This window comes from Chionomys nivalis, chromosome 11 (assembly GCF_950005125.1).
Source record: "Chionomys nivalis chromosome 11, mChiNiv1.1, whole genome shotgun sequence".
NCBI classification, from domain to species: Eukaryota; Metazoa; Chordata; class Mammalia; order Rodentia; family Cricetidae; genus Chionomys; species Chionomys nivalis.
Window position 1 is genome coordinate 17,062,646 of NC_080096.1, and position 21,519 is coordinate 17,084,164.

Here is a 21,519-nt window from a genome sequence, read left to right on the forward strand (position 1 = left end):
CCCGAGGTTCACTGGCCAGCTACCTTGCAGAATCAATGAGCTTTAGGTTCAGGGAGAGACCTCATCTACAAAAATCAGAGGTGCTGAGATGACTCAGTGGCTTAAAGCACTCGCTGCCAGGCCTGCCAGCCTGAGTTCAGTCCCCAGGATCCACCAGTTATCATCTTACAGCCACATACAGCATGGAATGAGTGTGGGCACGCACACAGACACATACATATACATACACATCACATATACATATACACACGCATACACCCACATATACATACATATATACACATGCACACACACATACACACACGAGGTTAGAGGAGGGAGGAGAAGAGAGAACAGTGGAGGGGAAGGGAAGGGCAGGGGAGGGGAGGAGTGGAGATGAGGTCTGTGAGGCACACACTCCAGCCAGTGCAGTCACTACTACGCAGAGCCTCTGGCCTCTTGGACCTCCCAGCCTTGGTTTCAAATCCAAAGCAAGCCCTCTTTACGTTCAGAACAAATATTTTAGTCCCTGAAGTTGTGAGCCGATAACCTGCTAAGCCCACCTCACCCTTGTAACCTGCTTAGCAAACAGCCCATAAACTGGTGGTATTTGATGGCCTCGGAATGACAAGCTGTTGCGGAAGATTTGGGGTCACAGTTCTCTGACCTGGGCCAGGTAGGCTTGGTCTGGATGACAACACTGGCCACCGGCTGGTATTGGACACAAATGATGCACTGGAGATGAAATGCTTAGGGGGTCCCTCGTAGTCCACAATATCGTACTGACCAGGCCCGGGCAGAGGTGGCTTTGGGGGCAGAGGCAGAGGGTGGGCAGAGAAGTTCAGGAGCGTACCTTTCCTTTGGGAAAAAAAAAAAATGCAAAGATGTCACCACAGCAGCCTCGTGGGGGAACCGGCAGAGTCTAAAGCACAGGCCATATCTGGGGCCCCAAGGCTCACCCTGACCAGTATCTAGCCTAATTCAGTTGCTTGTGAGCCCAGGGCCTCTAGGCCTCAGTTGTACAATGGCAACCAAACCTCACAGGCTTGTCAGGATTGAGAGGTGCTGGTACCTAACACAAAGTCCTTGGGGCAGTGAGAGCCAGACACTTTTCTGTTAGAGGTGTCTGTTGCTGAGCTCATGGGGAAAACAGGTCCCATTGATCGTATGTGCTGACTGTGATCGATTGGTAGAGTCTGGCTGGAGCTCTAAGAACTGAAGCCTGGATGAAAGAGGCCTGGATGAGCCACTTGTGATGTCTGCATGGCCAGGGAAAGGAAGCCTCAGTCTGCTTTCCATAGATTTGTTTTTCCACAACTGACAGATTTCTGTTGATATCCCAGAACCCTGCTAGTTTGCCCTTAAGGCTGGAGGCAGGGATGGAAAAGCACTGGGCTGGAATCTAGAGCTCCTAAGGACACTCACTGCTTATATTACAACTGTTTCAGACAGACATCTTTCCCTCCAGAAAGGGGTCTATTTTTTTTGTTGTTGTTGTTGTTGTTTTTTGTTTTTTGTTTTTTTTCGAGACAGGGTTTCTCTGTGGTTTTGGAGCCTGTCCTGGAACTAGCTCTTGTAGACCAGGCTGGTCTCGAACTCACAGAGATCCGCCTGCCTCTGCCTCCCAAGTGCTGGGATTAAAGGTGTGCGCCACCACCGCCTGGCTGAAAGGGGTCTATTTTATATCACATCTTTGCCATTAAGTCACTAAATAAACACTCACATAGGGCCAAGCCTACATAACAATTCTGGAACACAGTTTACCCATGCGTGAGTCGGGGAGTTAGATAAGAGAACTTTTTTTTAAAAAAAATATTTATTTATTTGTTATGTATACAATATTCTGTCTGTGTGTATGCCTGCAGGCCAGAAGAGGGCACCAGACCCCATTATAGATGGCTGTGAGCCACCATGTGGTTGCTGGGAATTGAACTCAGAACCTTTGGAAGAGCAGGCAATGCTCTTAACCTCTGAGCCATCTCTCCAGCCCCCAGATAAGAGGCCTTTTGAGGACTGTCCCCTCCCCTCAGCCCACAGGTAGGATAGTTACTGAGTGTTCCGGCCATCTGGGGAATCAAGCCACTGTTCAGGGAAAAGGCCACCTCCCACCTGAAGTTTCTTCTGGGGCCTCTCATGGGAAGGGGAGTGAGGTTCTCGGAGCCCAGAACATACCGGAAGAGACACTATGCCCAAAAGCAGTGGGGGAGTCCTGGCTCCCATAACCCTGCTGGCCTTGGGCCTTTACCTTCTTAACTCCATACAGCACCACCACAACAGGTGGGTGTGCAAGGGTAGAGCTAAGTGTACAGGGAAGGAGGAACAGCATGGGCAAAGGCACCGGGTCAAGAGCAGGGCTGTTCTGGATCTTTCTGGGAGGGAAAATGTTTCTGAAAGGCTACAGTCAGAGCTCCCTCTTCACATTTACAGGGTCTGTGGGGAAATGGGGGAGAGGATGGTGAGATACGACAGAACCACAAGAAATATCGGAGGGGCGGTGGCGGGGGGGAGCTGAAGGTGGCCGCTATCATCTCTCTTCCTGTGTCCCAAAATCTGTGTGTTCGGTGGGGGATAGCGTGCAAGGAAGGTGATGGAGTCAAGACACCAAACTCCCCCTTACCCAGGGCTGGTTCCTGGTGGTGTGGGGAAACTGGGAAATCACAGACATCCAGTGGTCACACTCAGGATGTGTGTGACCGGCAATGCAGTGTGACCAGCCTGGGTTTGGTGGCTTAGTGAGGAATGACAACATGATCCAGCTCCCGCCCCCCAGCACCCACAGTAGGGGGTAAGCACACCTCAGCTTCCGAAGAAACCCTTTGTCAGCGGCTCAGAGATAATGGATGTCCTCGAGGTCTCTGCAGGTCATTTGTGGGAGGCATCAGGACCCCTGGGACACTCGCAGGCACAGGTTCTCTGCCTGGGGGATTCCCAGGTTTGGGAGTGATAAAAGGGGACAATTTCTCACAATTCCTCTCCACATTAAAGGGCAACCGACTGCCTCTGGGGTGGAATGCAGTATCTGTCTGTTCTTCAGGGCAGGGGCAGTGACAGATGAGCCGCCTGGGAAGATGCATCTCACAGCGAGTTGACAATCCCCGGGAACTTTAGGTGGGCCCAGCATAATTGCCCAGTGTAATTACTGAATTGGAGCTGGGCCAAGGGGCTTGATTCTCGGGCTACCTTTGACAGGACGGCATGCTATGCAAAGCCAATGACTTAGGGACTCCAGGAAGTGGTCAGAATGGAGTCTCTGGGTGTTCCTCCGCCTGGCAACAGGTGGCATCGGGAGGACCCCATTCTGCCCTGCCTCGCTGAGTCACCCCCAGGACAGGTACTGAGAAACTTGAGAACTGAAACCTTGGCGAACGCTCGCTTCACATCTTAAGACAACCTGCAAGCCAACAAATCCTCATAACTTTGAGTCAGCTGGGCAGCCGAAGGCCGAGAACACCCACAACGCGCTCCTCAGCCACGTCTCCTGAGGCACAAGCTCCATCCAGCCTCTGGTGTAGAATGGCCCTACAAGTGACTCTCCAGAAAGCTCCTGGGTTGGCCCATCTCGTTGAGGCTGCCAGATCTGGGCTGTGGGTTTGAGCCACCATGCGAAATCGCAGCTGTATTCTATTTCGGGAGGATACAGAGTAATCTTGACTGTAATGAGTAAGAGCCAGACAGATGTCTGAGACAGACGCTTCTCCCGGTTTGAACATTAAGTAATGCATCAAAACATCACATGGTCTCCATAAATATGCACGGCTTTTATGCGTCAGCTGGGAAAAAGTAAGAACTGTTTCTAAGTTCTGCTTCATTCAGCCTCGCAGGAGCCACAGCGGGGGAAGATCCTCAATGCCACTCAGCAAAGAGGCAGGCAGGGGAGGCTCCATGGAAGATAATCCCCTGCCCCTTCCTGCAGCATTTCGCAAGCAAACTAAGGAAAAGATCGTGCACCGAGGGGACTCAAGTCAGCCCAAAGGAAGGAGTCAATCCCCTGCCCCAGAGCCTGGAAAGAATCCTGCAGAATCCCACAATGGGATCACAGAAGGAACTTACCTGGTAGCCTCCATCTAAGCCCAAGTCCCTTTTCTACCTCCTATTTGACTTGACAGATTCCTGAATCCCTGCCCCATGTCCCAGACTGATGGCCAGATGGTGACCAATGTTTCCAGCCTCCTGCCAGATGCCTGGCTGACAAGCTGTGGCCCTGACCCCTGCCGTGTCACTGTGGAGGGGCTCAGGTGCCCACACACTCAGCCCAACCCTAGTGGTCACCCTTCTTGGACCTATAAGGGGGGCTGCCACAGGAGTGAAGACTCAGAAGGTGACAAGGTCAACCTCATGGACAATTAGTTCTTGAAGTTCCACAGCCACTTAAGGAATTCTTAAGCCCTGAATAGTTTGAGTCTCTTAGATGAAAATAACATTAGGAATGGTGAATAAAGAGGCTGGAGGGGGGTTCAGGGGCAAGGAGCACTTGTTCTTGCAGGGGGCTGGGGTTAGGTTCCCAGCACCCACAAGGCGGATCACAAACATTTATAGCTGCAGTTCCAGAGGACCTATCGCCCTCTTCTGGCTGCCATGGGCACTGCAGACACACGGTGCACAAACACGTATAGGCATAGCACCCACACACATAAAATACATTTGAAGAGGTGACACTGTTGTCTCCCTCCACCTCCCAACCCCACTTTGATGAAGCAGGATCTGGCTACATTGCCCAGACTGGCCTTGAATTCTCAATCCTCCTGCCTCAGCCTCCAAAGTACTAGGATTACAAGTGTGAACCAACCAACCCAGCTCTGTTTCTTTTTAAATTTGTGTTACTATGAAGTCACCATTTGCACCTACTGTACGCCTGACAAATTTTTAAGTCTGAAAGCAACCCTACGAGGCAAAAATTAAACCCGCTTAGCTTTATAGATAAAGGCATGAGCGCTCACAGAGTGTAGCACATGCTGCCCACGGCCACGCAGTAGAGCTGATGTGCAGATCCTGCTCCATCGGTGTACCACGATGCATGTGCCCCAGCTGCTGCATCTCCCCAAGCGTGGGGGAGACCCCACATTATAAAAACAGAGCAATCATAGCCCCAGGAGAAGCCAGCTCCGCGGGGAGCACAGAAAGACCCTGCTAGCCCCGAGTCCTGCTGGCAAGATGTGAGCACACAGACTCAGGCAAAGCCCCGAGCCTTCCTGAAGCCCAGCTCCTTCCTCCAGGAAGCAAGGCTGGTGGTTCTACTATTGTGGGGGACATGTTCCTAACAGATGCTGCCCCAGTGACTTGTCGAGCACTGTGACATGGGAACGGGACCCCAGACTGAGTCCTGCCTAACTGGTGTGCATTCTCATTTTTGCCTCTTTGAACATCCCCTGGAGCTACTTCAGAAGAAAATGCAGGACTCACGGGACATGAGGCTTTTTCAGAATCTTGGTTTGATCGTTGGGGTTGTAGTAGCCAGGCCCTGGGCCTGTTGATGTCAGTTTTAATCCACGGCCAGTTTTGGATTTGAAGCAGGACACTAAGATCTTCGGTGAACGCTTCACCAGTGATTCATTGACATTGTAATGCCCTGAACAGAGAGAAAAATTGACATAGGATGAGACGCTCTCCCCAGATCAGTGAAAAGCAGCGCCTGCCACCGGCTCTCACGGGTACTCCACAGCCGGCACAGTAACGTCACTTCAGTGGGTTTCAGTGGGCCCTATGGGAAGGTTGCCTGTGTAGACCAAAAGTCAGGCCTCCACTTGGATAACACACTTCAATCCATGGGCCACATAGCAGCCTGGCCAGTGGGTCTCACCCCTTCAACCTACACCCGGGCCCTGCAGCCCAGAGATAGGAACTAACTAGCCAGAGGGCATCCATCGAATCAGGCACCAGGCACCTAAGGAATGCCCCCAAACACGGGGTAGCCTGTACTGACACAGCTCCCCCATTCTATAGAGTAAGAACACCTAGTTCCTGGGCACAGGTGGTTCCAATAGCTGAATACCATCTGGTTTGTAAATGTCAAATAAGTTAAGGGTGTGTGTGTGTGTATTATACAAACATTTATATGCAGGCAAAGACCAGGGCTGCCCTGCCCTGTTCTGTCATTTTTTGCCTCATTTCAGAGATCTTTCACTGACCAGGCTGGTGGCCAGCAAACCCCAGGGATTCTTCTGTGCCCTCCACAACACTGAAGTTATGGGCGCATGTGTGACCACACCCAGCTTTTTCATAGGTAATGGGGATTCGAACTCAGATTCTTATGCCTGTATAGCAAGTACCCTTACCTGATGTAACCACCTCCTCAGGCCCTAAGCAATAGGTTCTTTTTTTTTTTTTTTTTAATTTTATTATTTTTAGGTGGTTTTGTTTGCTCATGAGCACGTGAGTGTAAGTGTCCCTTGGTGGGGTCAGATCCCCTGGAGTTGGAATTCCAGGCAGTTGGAGGCCACCTGTTGTGGAGGCTAGGAACTGAATTTGGGTTCTCTGGAAGAGCAGCAAGTGCTCTTAACCACTGAGCCATCTCTCCAGCCCTGCATAACAGGTTCTTACTGAGAACCTGCTGTGTGGATTGCCCGTGCCCCGTGTTCTGTCTTAAGAAACCATAGTCAAATTCACTTCACCTGTGCGCAAAGCCTCAGGGAGGAGAGAACGGCCTGGCTGGAGGGAGAGCAGTGAGCAGTCTCACCCCCCCCCCCCCCACATTCTCACATCTCAGGGAGGGGATACAGGTGTTTGGAGGAGAGACAGCAGTACTGGGCCAAAGCCCTCACAGACACGTCGGTCCTCACAGCTCACATTGATCCAGGCTTCCCATCACTCAAATGAGGGGCATTTGTCAATGAAGATAAAAACTGCAGGCAGGAAGCTGGACACACAACAGGCCCCTCAGTGTGAACACAGGGTGTAGCCTCAGCATCTAGGAGAGCATTGCGGAAAGCAAGTTGGACAGTGACACTCTCGAACACCAGAAGGCCACTTGGGTGTAGCTTGGGTTTTTGTTGTTGTTGTTGTTTTGTTTGTACCTTCAGTTATCTGCATGTGTGTTAGCAGCTCCGTTAATATGTGCGTACTTGTATGTGCTGGTGCATGTGGTGACCAGAATTCAATTCCAAGTGTCTTCTTCCATTAATCTCTGCCTTCTACAATTCTTCTGATGTATTTATTTATTGCACTACGTGTGCATTTACACATGTGCCACAGTACACACGTGGAGGTCAGAGGACAACTCAAGGGAGCTGGTTCTTCACTGTTTGGTCCCGAGAACTGAACCCGTTACCGGGCTTGACAGCAATTATGTTTGCCTGCTAGGCCATCTTGGCAGTCCTCCTTAAATTTTTGAGGCAGGGTCTCACTGAACCTGGAGTCTAGCCTAGGGTTCAGCTAGACTGGCTGGCTAGCAAACCCCGGGACCCTCCTGTCTCTGCCTCCCCAGCTCTGGAATGGCAGGAACCACTCCTGGAGCTACCGTGTAACCACCGCTGCTACCCCTCCTGGCTTTTCACGTGGTGGTAGAAGCCAACGTGTTCTCAGCAAACACTTTGCCGATGGAGTCATCTCCCGACCACAGCCCCGCTAAAGAACAGAACCCATATTATAACAGTTCTCCTGCCTTAGCCTCCCAAATATTAGGATTACAGGTGCCACATTCTAATAGATTTTTAAAGACATACATGAATGGAAGAGAAATACAAAACTTGAAAGTCTACACATACTATCAAGACAGCCATGCACAAGTGACCATGACTGAACCAGGGCTGGGGTCAGGGGGTCAAGAGGAGTCACGCCAGGAAAAGAAATCCGGTAGAATTGGTGGATCCAGATAAGTGGGGAGAAGCTTAGCTGACACTGCAGGGAAGGGGGTCCAGATGTTCAAAGCACTATGAATTTGACTCTGTTTTGTCTGAGTTCTTTTTTTTTTGTTTTGTTTTGTTTTTTCGAGACAGGGTTTCTCTGTGGTTTTGGAGCCTGTCCTGGAACTAGCTCTTGTAGACCAGGCTGGTCTCGAACTCACAGAGATCCGCCTGCCTCTGCCTCCCAAGTGCTGGGATTAAAGGCGTGCGCCACCACCGCCCGGCTTTTGGTTTTTTTTTTTTTGGTTTTTTTTTTTTGGTTTTTTTCTGAGTTCTTGTTATTAGAGTCAGAGCCTCGCTCTTTAGCCCTGGCTGGCCCCAAACTCAAGGCAACCTTCCTGCTTCCGTCTTCTGAGAGGGTAACTTTGTTTTAAACAGGATTTCCTTTTCTATTGGAAAAGTAATGAAGAGAACACAGGGTGAGGCTATGGGACCCAGAGGGACACTCACCCTGTGCTATAGGAGCAGTTTGGTCCCCCTTCTGTTCTTTGATACAAGGGACCCTGGGGAGCCTCTGTGTTGACTGTGATGCCCTATCCCAGAGCTCTGTGGTGGGGCCTCTGGCTAAACCCCAAAGGTGCCAGCTTTGTTCTGCTGTATAAACAAACAAGGCGGGGCTTTGTGGGGATGGTGCGGGGGAGGGGGAGGGGGTGCCTGTGGCTGAGCCTCCTGATTAGTGATGGTTTTGTTCCTCGGCTTGGCCTGATCTTCTGGCTTTAATCTGGATTTGCTGAAAGCTGACATGCCCTGCAATTTTCTCCACACCCTTTGCCTCCCTGCCCCTCCTCTGGGTTCTGGGACCAAAGCTCCAGGCTTGGCTGGGAAAGGCTGGGGGTCAGGCTATGTGCGCTCTTCTGGATTCCTCTGAACTGATCGACCCACTAGGATGTCCTCCAGGGATAGAAGTGTGGGATCACAGGGGTGTTGCCACTTTTTGGAATACAGTAGTTGGATTCAGGCAAACTCTGATGTGATCCTGGTCCAGAAGGCACCAGGAACCAGAAGGGAAACAGGGGTCTAGCCAGGCATCTTTGAGCTTAGATACGCTATTTAGTGGCCAGCGGCACTGGACAAGTTTTATAACTCCTTGAGCATCTTTCTTCCATGATGAAATCCAGGTCTCTGGGTCCAGGCAGGCAGAATGCTCCCTGTGGAATAAACGCTGGGAAATGCAGCCAGGACCTGCCTGGTGATTTAGGAAGACATTGAAGTGTCACCCTCTCTCTCCCTGTCAGTAGGAAGAGGCCACTTCCTCACCTGGCTGCCCAGGGCTGGTGTGTCTGACCCCAAAAGGCCACATCAAGAAGGCTGCTTAGGTGGCGCACGCCTTTAATCCCAGCACTCGGGAGGCAGAGGCAGGCGGATCTCTGTGAGTTCAAGACCAGCCTGGTCTACAAGAGCTAGTTCCAGGACAGGCTCCAAAACCACAGAGAAACCTTGTCTCGAAAAACCAAAAAAAAAAAAAAAAAGAAGGCTGCTTAGGCGACGTGTGCAGAGCCACTGTGTCCCTTATCCTCTCCTCTCTGTTCAGCGCTTTCTCTGCATACACGCGCGCACACACACACACACACCCCATATACCTCCCCACATCCCACCCACCCACATACATCCCACACACACGCACCCCCCACATACACGCCACACACACACACACACACACCGGCAAACCAAGCTCTTTCCCAACAGGCTCCTTTAGAGAGATGGTGCTCAGAGAACCAGAGCCAAGTCACTGCTTACCTGGAGCTGGCCCTCCGGATCTGGTCAAAGGGAAGACTCCTCTTTCTGTTTTTGACAGAAACCCAACTTGAGGAGAGACATTGTTTCTTTGTTTGCAGCCAGGGACGGAGGCCTGTGAGGAAGAAAACACACCCCGTGTGTTCAGTGCCTGCCCCCTCTCTGTCTCTGTCGCCCTGCCTGGACAGGTGGCAAATATGAACCAAATTGAAACCTGTCCTTCTTGAGAGGAGAACTGACATGAGTTGAAAAGGTGACGACTCTGCACGTGACTTTACTACCTACTTAGTTCAAGTGGTCTGTGACAATCATGCACGTACACACACACGCTCGAATACACACATGCACACATGCACGCACACCAAGGTGAAACCAGAGGAGAATGGCTAGGAGGGAAACCTGAAGACCCTGGTCTCTGGGCCCTCTTCGGCCTGGCTGAGGCTGTGTGGCCCTGCTCAGGTGGCTTAATCTCTTTGAGCTTGAGTTCTCGTTCTGTAAAAGGCATCAGGTGACCCCCACTCTGCTTGTTTCAGAGCATTGTGTGCATCACAAACCTTCTAGAGAAAGTTGGGTTTTGTTTGTTTCTTCTCAGTGTTGGGGTCCTGTGCACCACAGCTCAGCTGCACCCACGGCTCGGGGGGGGGGGGGGGGGAGGGGTGGTTACTGAGCGTTTGGTGCGGAGCAGTCACAATTCATTTACATTTCTTTTGCTGTCATTTTTAGCCTTTCCAGGACAAGTCCTCATGCCTCTCAACCTGGTCCCCGGCTGCATTCTTCTCTGTGCAAACAGTGCTTGCTGCACACGGCATCTGGGGAGCGCCGAGTCCTATCGCTCAAGATTATGATCAAGTCTGCAATCGCTCCTCTCTCTCTGCTTTTCTGGACGGACCAGAAGTTAAGAATTTTGGCTGATCCACGCAATATACAAATGAGAGTGTCCCATGCTCTCAAAACTCTAAAAATGGTGTGGGGGTGGAGACGGGGGTGTCGGGTCTCGTGGGACCTGAGACCATTCTTATGTTATGCATGAATCACAAATATTTGAAGTGCCAATTTGTAGCCAGTCTCCGTATTTGTTAGATAACAGAAGCAATAAAATTGTGCCCCAGAGCGCTGGGAATTTTGCTGAATGGGTGAAACTATGGTGCGGGGGGGGGGGGGGGGGGGGGCTGGGGCAACTCGATTCTCCCTGATACTCCTTTGTTTGAGAAAAAAGTGTGTGTGTGTGGGGGGGGGAAGGTTTCTTGAGACACACAGGTGGCATTTGATTTTGTGCTCACAGAGGTGGAGGAATGCGGCTCTCCCCAGGGTCCTGGAGGCGAGTTGCGTACAGAGAACTCCCAAACAAAGACCAGATGGGCAGGCTAATTACTGGACAGGGGAGCACCAGGCCCGGGGGAGATAATAACAGCCCCACAGCACAGGACTCCAAAAGAGAAGCTGGACAGAGGCTGGGCAAGTCGCTCAGGGCACAGCATGGCTAACGGGATTATGGCCTTTGGGCTCCTCGCCTCATGCCGCCACCATTGTTCTCCAGGTTGAGGAAAAGCCTCCTGCAGACAAAACAGTTCCCTGGCTTTGTTCTTTACCCAGACAGAAAACCTGTGGAAAACGGGGCGTTTCTGTATACCTGTGAATCCACAGGAAGGTTTCGTTGGTAGACTAAGAAAATACGCGGCAGGTCAAAAGCAGAACAAAGCTGAGTTACTGGGGCACCTGGAGAAGAATTGGGGGGGCTAAGCGGAAATTCACCCAGACCCTGTGCAGTGATTCCAAAACTGATGGAGGGCATGTGTATGTGTGTACGTGTGTACGTGTGTGTGTGCGCACGCGCGCGTGCGCGCACGTATCAATGTGAAGACCCTGAAGGAACTGTACCCGGCTCTCGGTGGCATTTGCCTTGGGAACCCTCATTAAAAGAGAACTGGCACCAGGTTAGAGAGATGCTTCAGCGGTTAAGAGCACATACTGCTCTTGTAGATCAGAGTTTGGTACCCGGCACCCACAATAAGTGACTTCTTTCTTACTGCCTATAACTCCAGCTCCAAAGGATCGATGCCTCTGACTTCCAAAGGCCCCTGCAGTAAGGTATATAGACACTGCTCCCCCACCACACACACACACATATCATTTTAAAAAATAAACTTTTTTTAACAAAGAGCAGGATAATTACAAGGAAATTCTACTCTGCATGTTGGATTTGTACAGGGCTTAATTGCATATTCAAGATGTACATGTGTTACATTCAGTCGCCTTGAAGCAGTTTTGTGAACAAAACCCATGCACTCTGTGGGGTTGGGGGGATGGCTGAGCCAATACAAGGACCCAAGTTCACACCCCCAGCACTCAGCATAAAAAGTCAGGCACTGTGACACAAATCTGGGGGAGGCAGGGACAGGAGGTCCCTGAGGCTCATTGGCCAGCCAGTCAGTGAGGATGTATTCTCAAAAATAAATAAATTAATAATAAAAACAGTAGACAGCGATGGAGGTAGAAACCTGATGCTTACACATGAATACACAGGCGCACATGCACACGCGCACACACACACACACATACACACACGTGTGCACCATGCATATATTGTCAAAAAGAAAACAATTTTGGCCTGGACCTTGGTCATTTGCAGAGTCCCACAGCTCTGCGAGCCCAGAGATTGTTCATTTGATGATGGACATTGATCCCACATTGCTGTGTCCAGGGTCCTGTGAACCAGGACAAGGGTGCAGCCAGCTGCCTCAGATGACACAGAGCACTGGAATCATCCAGGCAAAGCTCAAGCCCTATCACCCCCTGCTACAACTAAGGAGGCCATGGAGGGGTGCTCACGAGGCCAGAGCAGAGCCTGCCTCCCAGGTGGCCAGTGCCTCTCTCTGAATGCCATTTCCCCCGGGCAGATCATGCTTGGACCATACCCCTCCTTTCTCCCACAGCCTAACAGCTTCCTCTCTGGAGTTTCCACACGGCAGTCTGAGAGAGGTGCTCTAGGAACCTCCTCGGGTTATGTTCCACCCTCCCCAGCCCCCCTTGGGGGCTTCCCAGGGCACAGAGAACAAAGTTCAGACACTCCCCTGGGGTCTGCAGTGAAATGCTGAGCCAGCCACAATCAGTCCTGGGAACATCACTGGTCCAAAATTAAGACAGGTTGTAAATATCAAATACACATCAAATTCTAAAAACTTCAATGAGACAAGGGACCTCCTGAGACAGCTTGTTAATAATCTTTTTTTTTTTTTTTTTTTTTTTTTTTTGGTTTTTTGAGACAGGGTTTCTCTGTGGTTTTGGAGCCTGTCCTGGAACTAGCTCTTGTAGACCAGGCTGGTCTCGAACTCACAGAGATCCGCCTGTCTCTGCCTCCCGAGTGCTGGGATTAAAGGCGTGCGCCACCACCGCCCGGCCTTGTTAATAATCTTATATCAGTATGTGACTGACGTCGAAACAGTGACATTTTGGATCTACTGGGACATATTGCAAAATATATGACAAGCTATGTTATAAAAGTTCATTTCACCTATTCCTTTTTAGTTCTGCATGCCACTGCTAAAGATCTCTAAAGGACACAGCTGTCCCCATACAGCCACTACTGCCCAGAGCCGACCTAGCAGGTGCCACCCCTGCTCCAAGCACATCACAGTCAACTGACCCGGTCATATATGGTGGGCAGGAGCTCTGCAGACGAATAAGCATGACTTACAAGTCGGGTTTCCAAAGAGGAACTTGAGACTGAGGTTTCTGAGACCAAAGTCCTTTGGGGCGCACACCTTCTGTGTGGGATTGTGGGTCATAGCCCCCTAAAGCAGCTGTCATTGATTCCACTATAGTGTTGGCTCCACAAACCCCATGACTAACTAAGGATGGTCCACCCCCTTCCCTGCTTACTGCAGACCTGTGCATCAGGTGCTGTCCTCATTCCTCATCCTAGAATCTCCCCATGAGTATCTTCACCAAGTCTGGAAGGTGAACACGTATTCACACACACACACACACACACACGCACGCACGCACGCACGCACACAATACAGGACCAACAACCCAAGTCCTGAAAGGCTAGTGGAGCATGGGCAAGACGCGGGGCATGGGAGAGTGGCGATCTCAGCCAGAGCTTCTGCAGCGGGATCATGGTGGTTTTACACACTGTGAAGATGCGTCACTGTTTTACCTCACCTGCCTAGGCACCTTCTGACTGGTTTAGCAAAGAGCTGAATGGCCAATGGGCAGGTAGGAGAGGATGGGTGGGACTTCCAGAGAGAGAGAGAGAGAGAGAGAGAGAGAGGGGGGCATTCTGGGAAGAAGAGAGGTAGGATTTAGCAGCCAGAAGTGGGAAATACAAGCCCCATGGCATAATGTAGATGAACACAAATGGGTAATTTAAGTTGTAAGGGCAAACTGGAAACAAGCCAAGGCCAAGCTTTCTATTTAATAAGAAATCTCCCTGTCATTATTTGGGAGCTGGTGGTCCAGAGAAAGTTCAACTACAGCTTCCTGCAGACACCCTTTCCCACCATTCCATTCTGCTCAGAGCACTACTGGGCGCGCGCGCGCGCACACACACACACACACACACACACACACAATTCCTGACACCTTTATTCCCAGCACTGAGCTGGCAGAGACAGGTGGGTCTCTGAGTTCAAGGCCAGCCTTGATTACGTAGCAAGTTCCTACAGCTTCCTGCTGCCCTCTACCGTTGCCGGACCTTCAGATTCTTGTCTTAACCTCGGTCACCTCTCTTCACCCCCAGCTTGTTCACAATGTTCACTGGCTGATCCTCTGTGTTAAAATCCTTCTCCTCAAACCTCACACTCTCCCCTGAGCACTGGCAACACAGGCACTGCACAAAGGTGGGTGATGTTCCTTACATAGTAATGGTTTGGGGCAGGGTTTCCCGATTTGACCACTTTCATGAAGCTTGGCAGCTGGAACATGCTGGAACATGAGTTGCTGAAGTCCTTCTTGGAAGACAACTCTGAGCGGATGGTGTATGCATTGGCAGCGGGATATTTAGAAATGTTGTCGTCCAGCCGGGCACACTGAGGAAGAAGGAATAGAATCAGCATTGCCAAGTGCCCCCGGGGCTGTGAAGACAGGTCAAAGGGAAAGGACCCTGTCCCCAGTCCGTTGCTGTTTGATTTATTGCTTGCTTATTTGCCCAATTGTTTATTTGTTGAAACAGGGTCTCACTCTGTAGCCCAGGCTGGCATGAAGCTCACTAAGTGGCTCAGGCTGGCCTCCGATTTGCAATGTTCCTCCTGTTTCAGCCTCCCCAGTGCTGGCATGCTGGGCATGAGCCACCATGCCCAGCTTACAAGCATTTTTTTTTTCCCTAAGAGGAAATGCTGTAGCAAGTAAAAGTAGTAATTGGACCTCGGGCTTTGTGGACTCGCTCTTGGGAAATGCAAGTTCAGACCCATTCCAACTTCTGTAAACTAATTTAAACTCTTCGTCATCTGCTTGGGACCTGGACAGGGCGATTTTCCCAGCAACGCATTTTTGCTGCACCCTGTTCCAGGCTACTTCCTCCGGCCTCGTCAGCTGTGGGGTGACTCCTGCGATAGGAAGGGTCACATTGGTCCCAGTGGCGTCTACAGGGTGTCTTCAGCTAGCTTGGAGGGGCGGGGCTAGTCAGGGATGGATGTTCATGCAAGCCTCCCAACCCTACCAGCTTGTGTTCATGCCAGGTGCAGTGGCACACACCTGTGGTCCGGAATTTGAGAGGCAGAGACAGGAAGACAGTGAGTCTGAAGCCAGCCTGGGCTACACAGTGAGACAGACACTGTCTCAAAAAAAAAAAAAATCAAAAAGTCACCAAGAGCAACAACAAATCACACAGTCGTAAAAACCCTAAAATACTTACTGTTTCAACAGAATCAACTCCAGCCCTTTCTAGAAACCAAACTAAAGTATTTTCAGTTAAAAAACAAACACAATCAGTGTTTGCCACCTGAATGGGGGCAAAAGCCATAGAAACTCGATGATAACATCTCCTTACCTATGACAGCATAGCTAGTATTAGAATCTGATAAGACAAAAAAAGTTCCCATAATTTCACGGTGAAAAGCTTGGGAACACTGCTCTGGGTTTTCTCCACTCAACAGAGGTCAATGCCACCCAGGTACAGGAAGTGGGGGGAGCTGGGAGCCATCCTTTTCCTCCCTCTACTCCCTCCTCGAGGGCTGGGTGGAGATGGTTCTCAACGCTGACACGGGGTGGGGGGGGGGGGGCGTGGGTTTCACCAGAAGCAGGGCTGCCCTTATCTGGCTTGTAACCCGGGTTCAAATCCAAGTTCTCAACAGCAAAGTCTCCGCCAACGGCAGCAGCCTGCACTTTCTGGCCACTTGTTTACCACGGATTTTTTTGCCACCTTTGGTTTTCACAACTTTGAACGGCAGACATTATGACCATTTCACAGAAGAAGAAAGTCAGCTCTGCGAATAAAAGGGTGAGGAGCCAGCATCTTCAGCAAGGCAGTCTGTCTCCACCTGGTGACGTGGATCAGACATGACATTCGAAAGAGAAATGGGTCGGGAGGCATGGCCCCAAAGAGGCCAACACCCTGGTGGTGTCTTTTTGGCCTTCAGAAACTTCCTGCTTTTATGTTTGGGGGGCGGGGCAGGGTGGGGTGCGGAGGAGAATGTTCTAAAAAAAAGCCCCAGTGATGCCAAGTTCCCGAGGCATCTTCATAGAATATTAGTGTCTGTGGCACTAGCTCTCCAGTCTGCACCCTGCATTTACCTGCCAGGCCTGTGGTGTCCAATCAGGCCCCACACTGGCCCTTGACAACTTCTCCCAGACTCATACTGACTCCTCCAGAACCACCCCGCCCGCCACTGTGTGACCCAGAAAGACCACCGAACTTCCCACCCACCTGCCTCATTTAGCTTCCCAGTCAGAGTTGTAGAAGATTCTAGAACAAAACCTTGGAGTGCCTTAATGAGGTGCTTTATGTCATTTAAACTCCGAGAGACGACAGACCTTCTCAAAGAGTTGGGTTTCACCCTGACAGCCATCAGGAAATGTGCAGAATTTATAGGCCCATGGGCATTTCCAGGCAGCCTCGCCCCGATTACACTCAAATGGACCCTTGTAATCCCCTCCTGAGGTGGGAGGCTTGAATTCCTCAAGTCTCAGAACCCGGAAGTGGGGCAAACACTTTCTGACCCTCATCTAATTTGGGCAGAAACTGGAGACCACGTGGGGCCCACAGTCAGGTATCACAAACCGCTTAAGGTCTGCTTCCCAAGAACGAAGGAACACAAGTACTTAAAAATATAAAGCTGGGGCTGGAGAGATGGCTTGGAAGTGCTGGCTTTCACCAGAGGACCTGGATGCATTTCCTAGCACCCACAGCAACTTATACCTGCCTGTAACTCCAGTTCTTGGGGGCCTGGCGCCCTCTGCTGGCCTCTGCAGGTACCTGCGCTCATAGATCATGCCCCCGCCCCCACCCCACCCCACCCCAGACTCATAATTAAAAACATTTTCTTTAAAACAAGAAATATAAAGTTGAAGCCTTGCTCCAAAAGGAGGGCAACCCCAACCCCACATCTCCTTTATGGTTTTTTTTTTTTTTTTTTTTTTTTTAAGAAGTAAAAGGCCTGGTCAGATTCTACACTTCAAACCTTCCCATGCCTTCCCTTCTGGATAGCCGAACCATTTGAAAGTCACGCCGGTGAAGCCTGGCAGGGCCTTAACCGTGCCTCCAATCCAGCCCCTCCTCAGCACCAAGAAGGAACGGTAGTGCGCTGTCTGGCAAAGGCGCTCTCAGTGAGCACCCAGGTGCTCTGGGCAGTCTGATGGGTGACTCAGGGAGGCAGCACTAGCTCCTGTTTACGCTGGTCTGCAATTTCAAAGTCTTTCTCACTGCACTTTGCCCGGGGCCTCCAGGGAGTCTCTGAGGCAACTGGAACACGGAAAGGTGACGTGCTTGAGGTCACATTCAGGTGGTACAGCTGAGTCAGGATGAGGTCTCTGGTCTCTGTGGCCCAGGCTGCGGCAGGCGATACAGCACTTTTTTGACATGTAGCTTCAGGGTCTTTCTCCTGACTGGGAGCTAAAGGCCTGGCTATCCTGTGACTTTGCTGAGGGCTCAGAGACTGTGAGCCTTCGCTCCTAAATCAGTTTACTCCTGAATATTCCACACTCCCAGCCCGACTCCCAACAAGAAGTGGCTGCATTCGGTGATCTTTTTTTTTTCTCTGTGGTTTTGGAGCCTGTCCTGGAACTAGCTCTTGTAGACCAGGCTGGTCTCGAACTCACAGAGATCCGCCTGCCTCTGCCTCCCGAGTGCTGGGATTAAAGGCTGCATTCGGTGATCTTTAAATGGTCCCTTTGTGTGAGAGTGATAAGAACTGGCCCCAGTGTCAGGCATCATAGACGTTCGTGTAAGACACTGTCACAACCTTTAAAGGGACAAGTAGGCACGTGCGTCCCATTGATGGCAGATTCTGGCTCCGCTTTCTCCTTTGCTGTTCTACCTTAGGCGACCTGGTGCTGGTTTGGCTCTCTCCCTTAAGGCTGAGGCCATAGCTTGCTTACTGGTAGCAGCCTCGGGTGCCATCCTCAGAACACCCATACCAAAACCAACACAGAAGGCCGGGCAGTGGTGGCACACGCCTTTAATCCCAGCACTTGGGAGGCAGAGGCAGGCGGATCTCTGTGAGTTCGAGACCAGCCTGGTCTACAAGAGCTAGTTACTACAGGACAGGCTCCAAAACCACAGAAAAACCCTGTCTCGAAAAAAACCAAAAAAAAAAAAAAAACCAACACAGAGGAACACTGACTTCACCCGAGTCTGCTCAGGCTCCCTGGGGCTTCATATACGCATCTTACTGTGAGAATCCTCAACAAAAATAAAGTCTCACGTGGTACCATGAAGATCCCTGTATTTCAGGCCCAGTGCAGTCTCTCTCTCTCTCTCTCTCTCTCTCTCTCTCTCTCTCTCTCTCTCTCTCTCTCTCTCTCGGGGGCGATGGTCATGCCATGATGCGAGTGTGGAGGTCATGGGTCCCAGAAATCCACCTCAGGCCCTCAGCTTTGGCAGGAGCACCTCCTATCCTCCATGCCCTCAAACTGTCCCCTCGTTTCTTTTTTGGTCCATCCAGTTTTCCAACAGTTTGAACAACCCAGTTAGATGGACTAAGTGTTAGAAGTCTTCTCGGGACAGGACAGAGCTGTTTCCTGGCAGACCTAACAGCCTTGGGAAGAAAAGCCTCGCACTCGGTAACCAAGTTCTAGCTGCCCTCCCTACCTCGTCCACGTGCATCCGTGGAGACAGATGGCTGAAAGACATGGGCTCAGATCCATCTTTGTGCATTCACAGGACGTGGTTGCTGTCTTAATCAGAACAGGGACTTTGGAGAAAGGTCCAGCTGCCCACCGCGTCATTACACAATGAACAGAGGGAATCACTGTGCGTTTAACACCCAGGGGCTCTCACCGTGGAGGGGAACATGCAGGTTCCTCTGTTGGAAAGAGAGACGCTGTTGAACACTGGAGACTGGTGGATGACGTTGTAGAACCCAGGGCCCGGGATGTCATCCTGAAAAGGACAGAATGCAGTGTCATTGGGCACGGCAGCTTCAACACGCTTTCCGCCAGCTTTCCATCCATTAACGCTAAGCCTTGCTCTAATCCTCCAGGGCAGGCACCATCGTTTGCAGGGGTGACAGCCTTGCTCCACCATTCCTCTGGCTTACCCAATCTCTAGCTCAGTGACCAGTGGGAGGGGCAGGAATCCTAATCCAGGCCAGCTCTCCCAAAGCCCTTGCTCTTCCCCCTAAGTCTCCAGCCTGAGTTCTAAAGGAACCGTGTTTTGTTTTTTGTGTCATTAGGGAAATGTGCTGGTGTGCATGTCAGCCTGCGTGGACCGGGCCAGCCAAGCCTGAGGTAAAGAAGGGAGGGTGACCGATTATATGGCAACCACACCCACCTGACTCAGCTTCCTCCTGAGGCCTCTCTGAGAAGGGAAATTGGGGAGTGTTTCTGTTTATAAAGCAAAATGAAACAAAAACAACCTTCATTTCAAATGAGGCCATCTTGAAGTCGAAGACAAAATAAGGTGAGCCCATGGGGCCCAAGGGCAACCTGAGACTGGAGTGTCAGAGAGCAGCCAGCAGATGCCGTGTTCAGAGCAAGTTCTGATGCTGCTGCTGCTTCCTGAGCCTCCGAATCTTCCAGCTCACGTCTGGTGCTAGTTACTAAGGGGACACCAGTATTGATCAAAGCTGGGGAAGATGCTTCATGGTTGGGGCAGCTTCCTGGGTCCTGCCCGGTGCTGGGAGCTTTACAAAGCTAATCTCATTTTCCCATCACCCGATGAGGAAGAGATTATTGTCTCCATTTCACAAATGGACACATGCAGATGGATTTGCCCAAAGTCCAAATGCTGAGCACACAGTGTGTGGTGGTCATGTCACCAAAGTCACCTAAGGAAACAGAAGCTGCGCATGTGAGGCCATAGCCAGTAAGCAGTGAACCCCAGATTTGAGCCCATGGACCCAGATTCCAGAGTTTGCTAGCGTCACTCAGTCATAGATACATCCTAACTCTACTGTGCCTGCTGCCTTATCTAGGCAGAAAGCTTGAGGCACCGCTGGTGCCTTCTAGAACTTTCCTATCTGGAGAGCAGGGACAGAGTGATTGAAGTTTATTATAAAGAATAGAGGCATGGGTACTGCTAACAGGATCTTGGGGCTGAATTTTAGCGTGTGTGTGTGCATGTGTGTTGTGTGCAGGTGTGCACACGCACGTGCACATGTGTGTGAGGCAGGCAGAGGAAAAACAAACAGAGGACACAGATTTTCTGGCCAAGAGTTCAAAGCACGGACACTGAAGACACAGAAGGGAAGGACCACAGAGAGAGGAGTCATGGTCCCCAGGTGCTGTCGGCCCACTGTGTCCGGCAGCACACTGAGACTTCACAATGGCAGCTCACTGAGTCTTCACTGGAAAACAGAGAAGATGAGGTCAAAGAGAGATGACCTAATGCTGCCCAACCAGCAAAGGTTGGAGTCGGAATTTGAACCTGAACAGTCCGGTGAGAGTCTCCTGACCACGGACACCAACTGCATCTTGGATGAGACTGTAGGGACTAAGAGAAAAGCCCTGCCCCAGGGTTGTAGATTGGGAAGTCTGTCCTCTGGGCTGCTCAGCTTCATGATTTTCAGTAACTTTAACCTCACCAGGCCTCAAGGTGCTGGGATCCCAGTGTTGCTAGGGAAGCTGCAGCAGGAACAACGGTGCGACGAGACTAATTGTGATCACGCCGTGTATGAGTATCTTCCTGCATGGACATATGTGCCTGCTGCCCATGGAGGCCAGAAAAGGGTCCCCTAGAACTGGAGTTACAGACAGTTGAGCTGCTGTGTGGGTGCTGGGAACCAAACCTGGGTCTTTGGAAGAGCAGCCAGTGCTCTAACTGCTAAGCCGGCTCTCCAGCCTCTGCTATGTGCCTCTTACAGGTATGAACAGTGCGGGGAAGACATACCTCTAGCTCCTAGTCCATCTGCACACGCCCACTGCTCTGACTCAACCTACCCAGTTAAATTAGAATCACCAACAGCAAATAGCTGTTTTTGTTTAAGTATAGCCCATGAAGTATTTGGGACATACTTATGCTAAAATAATTAGCTATCTGCAATTCTAGTTTATCCAAGCATCTGTGTTTTTCTTTGCTAAATCTGACAATTCTACTGAACATCCATTGCCTGGGTCAGACTGCAAAATGGCTAAAGTTCAAGGCAAACGAGAACAGAACTGTCTCTGTTTAGCCTGTGGGGATGAAATTTACTCTTGATGGAAGGTCCAAAGAGAATCTCTTGGGCTGAAGCATGCTGGAGCTGGCCTGTGTAGGGAGCCATTAAAATCCTGACAGTGGTCATTGAAATTGGTCACTCTAGGAGTATTTTACACTGGAGAAATTTCCTGAAGCTACAATGGATGGAAAAGCTGGATTATGTAACAGCCAGAG

At 50.8% G+C, this 21,519-nt stretch overlaps 1 protein-coding gene across 1 annotated transcript in view; it reads right to left on the bottom strand.

The window, feature by feature from the left end:
* Stpg1 (sperm tail PG-rich repeat containing 1) overlaps positions 1-21,519 on the bottom strand; it is a 41,372-nt gene that overhangs the window by 2,444 nt on the left and 17,409 nt on the right. The window contains exons 4-8 of the mRNA XM_057783981.1: positions 18,988-19,089; positions 14,411-14,581; positions 9,555-9,666; positions 5,380-5,545; positions 647-837 (exon numbers count right to left, since the gene is read on the bottom strand). Coding sequence (XP_057639964.1) covers positions 647-837; positions 5,380-5,545; positions 9,555-9,666; positions 14,411-14,581; positions 18,988-19,089 — 742 coding nt within the window. The remainder of the gene's footprint in view (positions 1-646; positions 838-5,379; positions 5,546-9,554; positions 9,667-14,410; positions 14,582-18,987; positions 19,090-21,519) is intronic.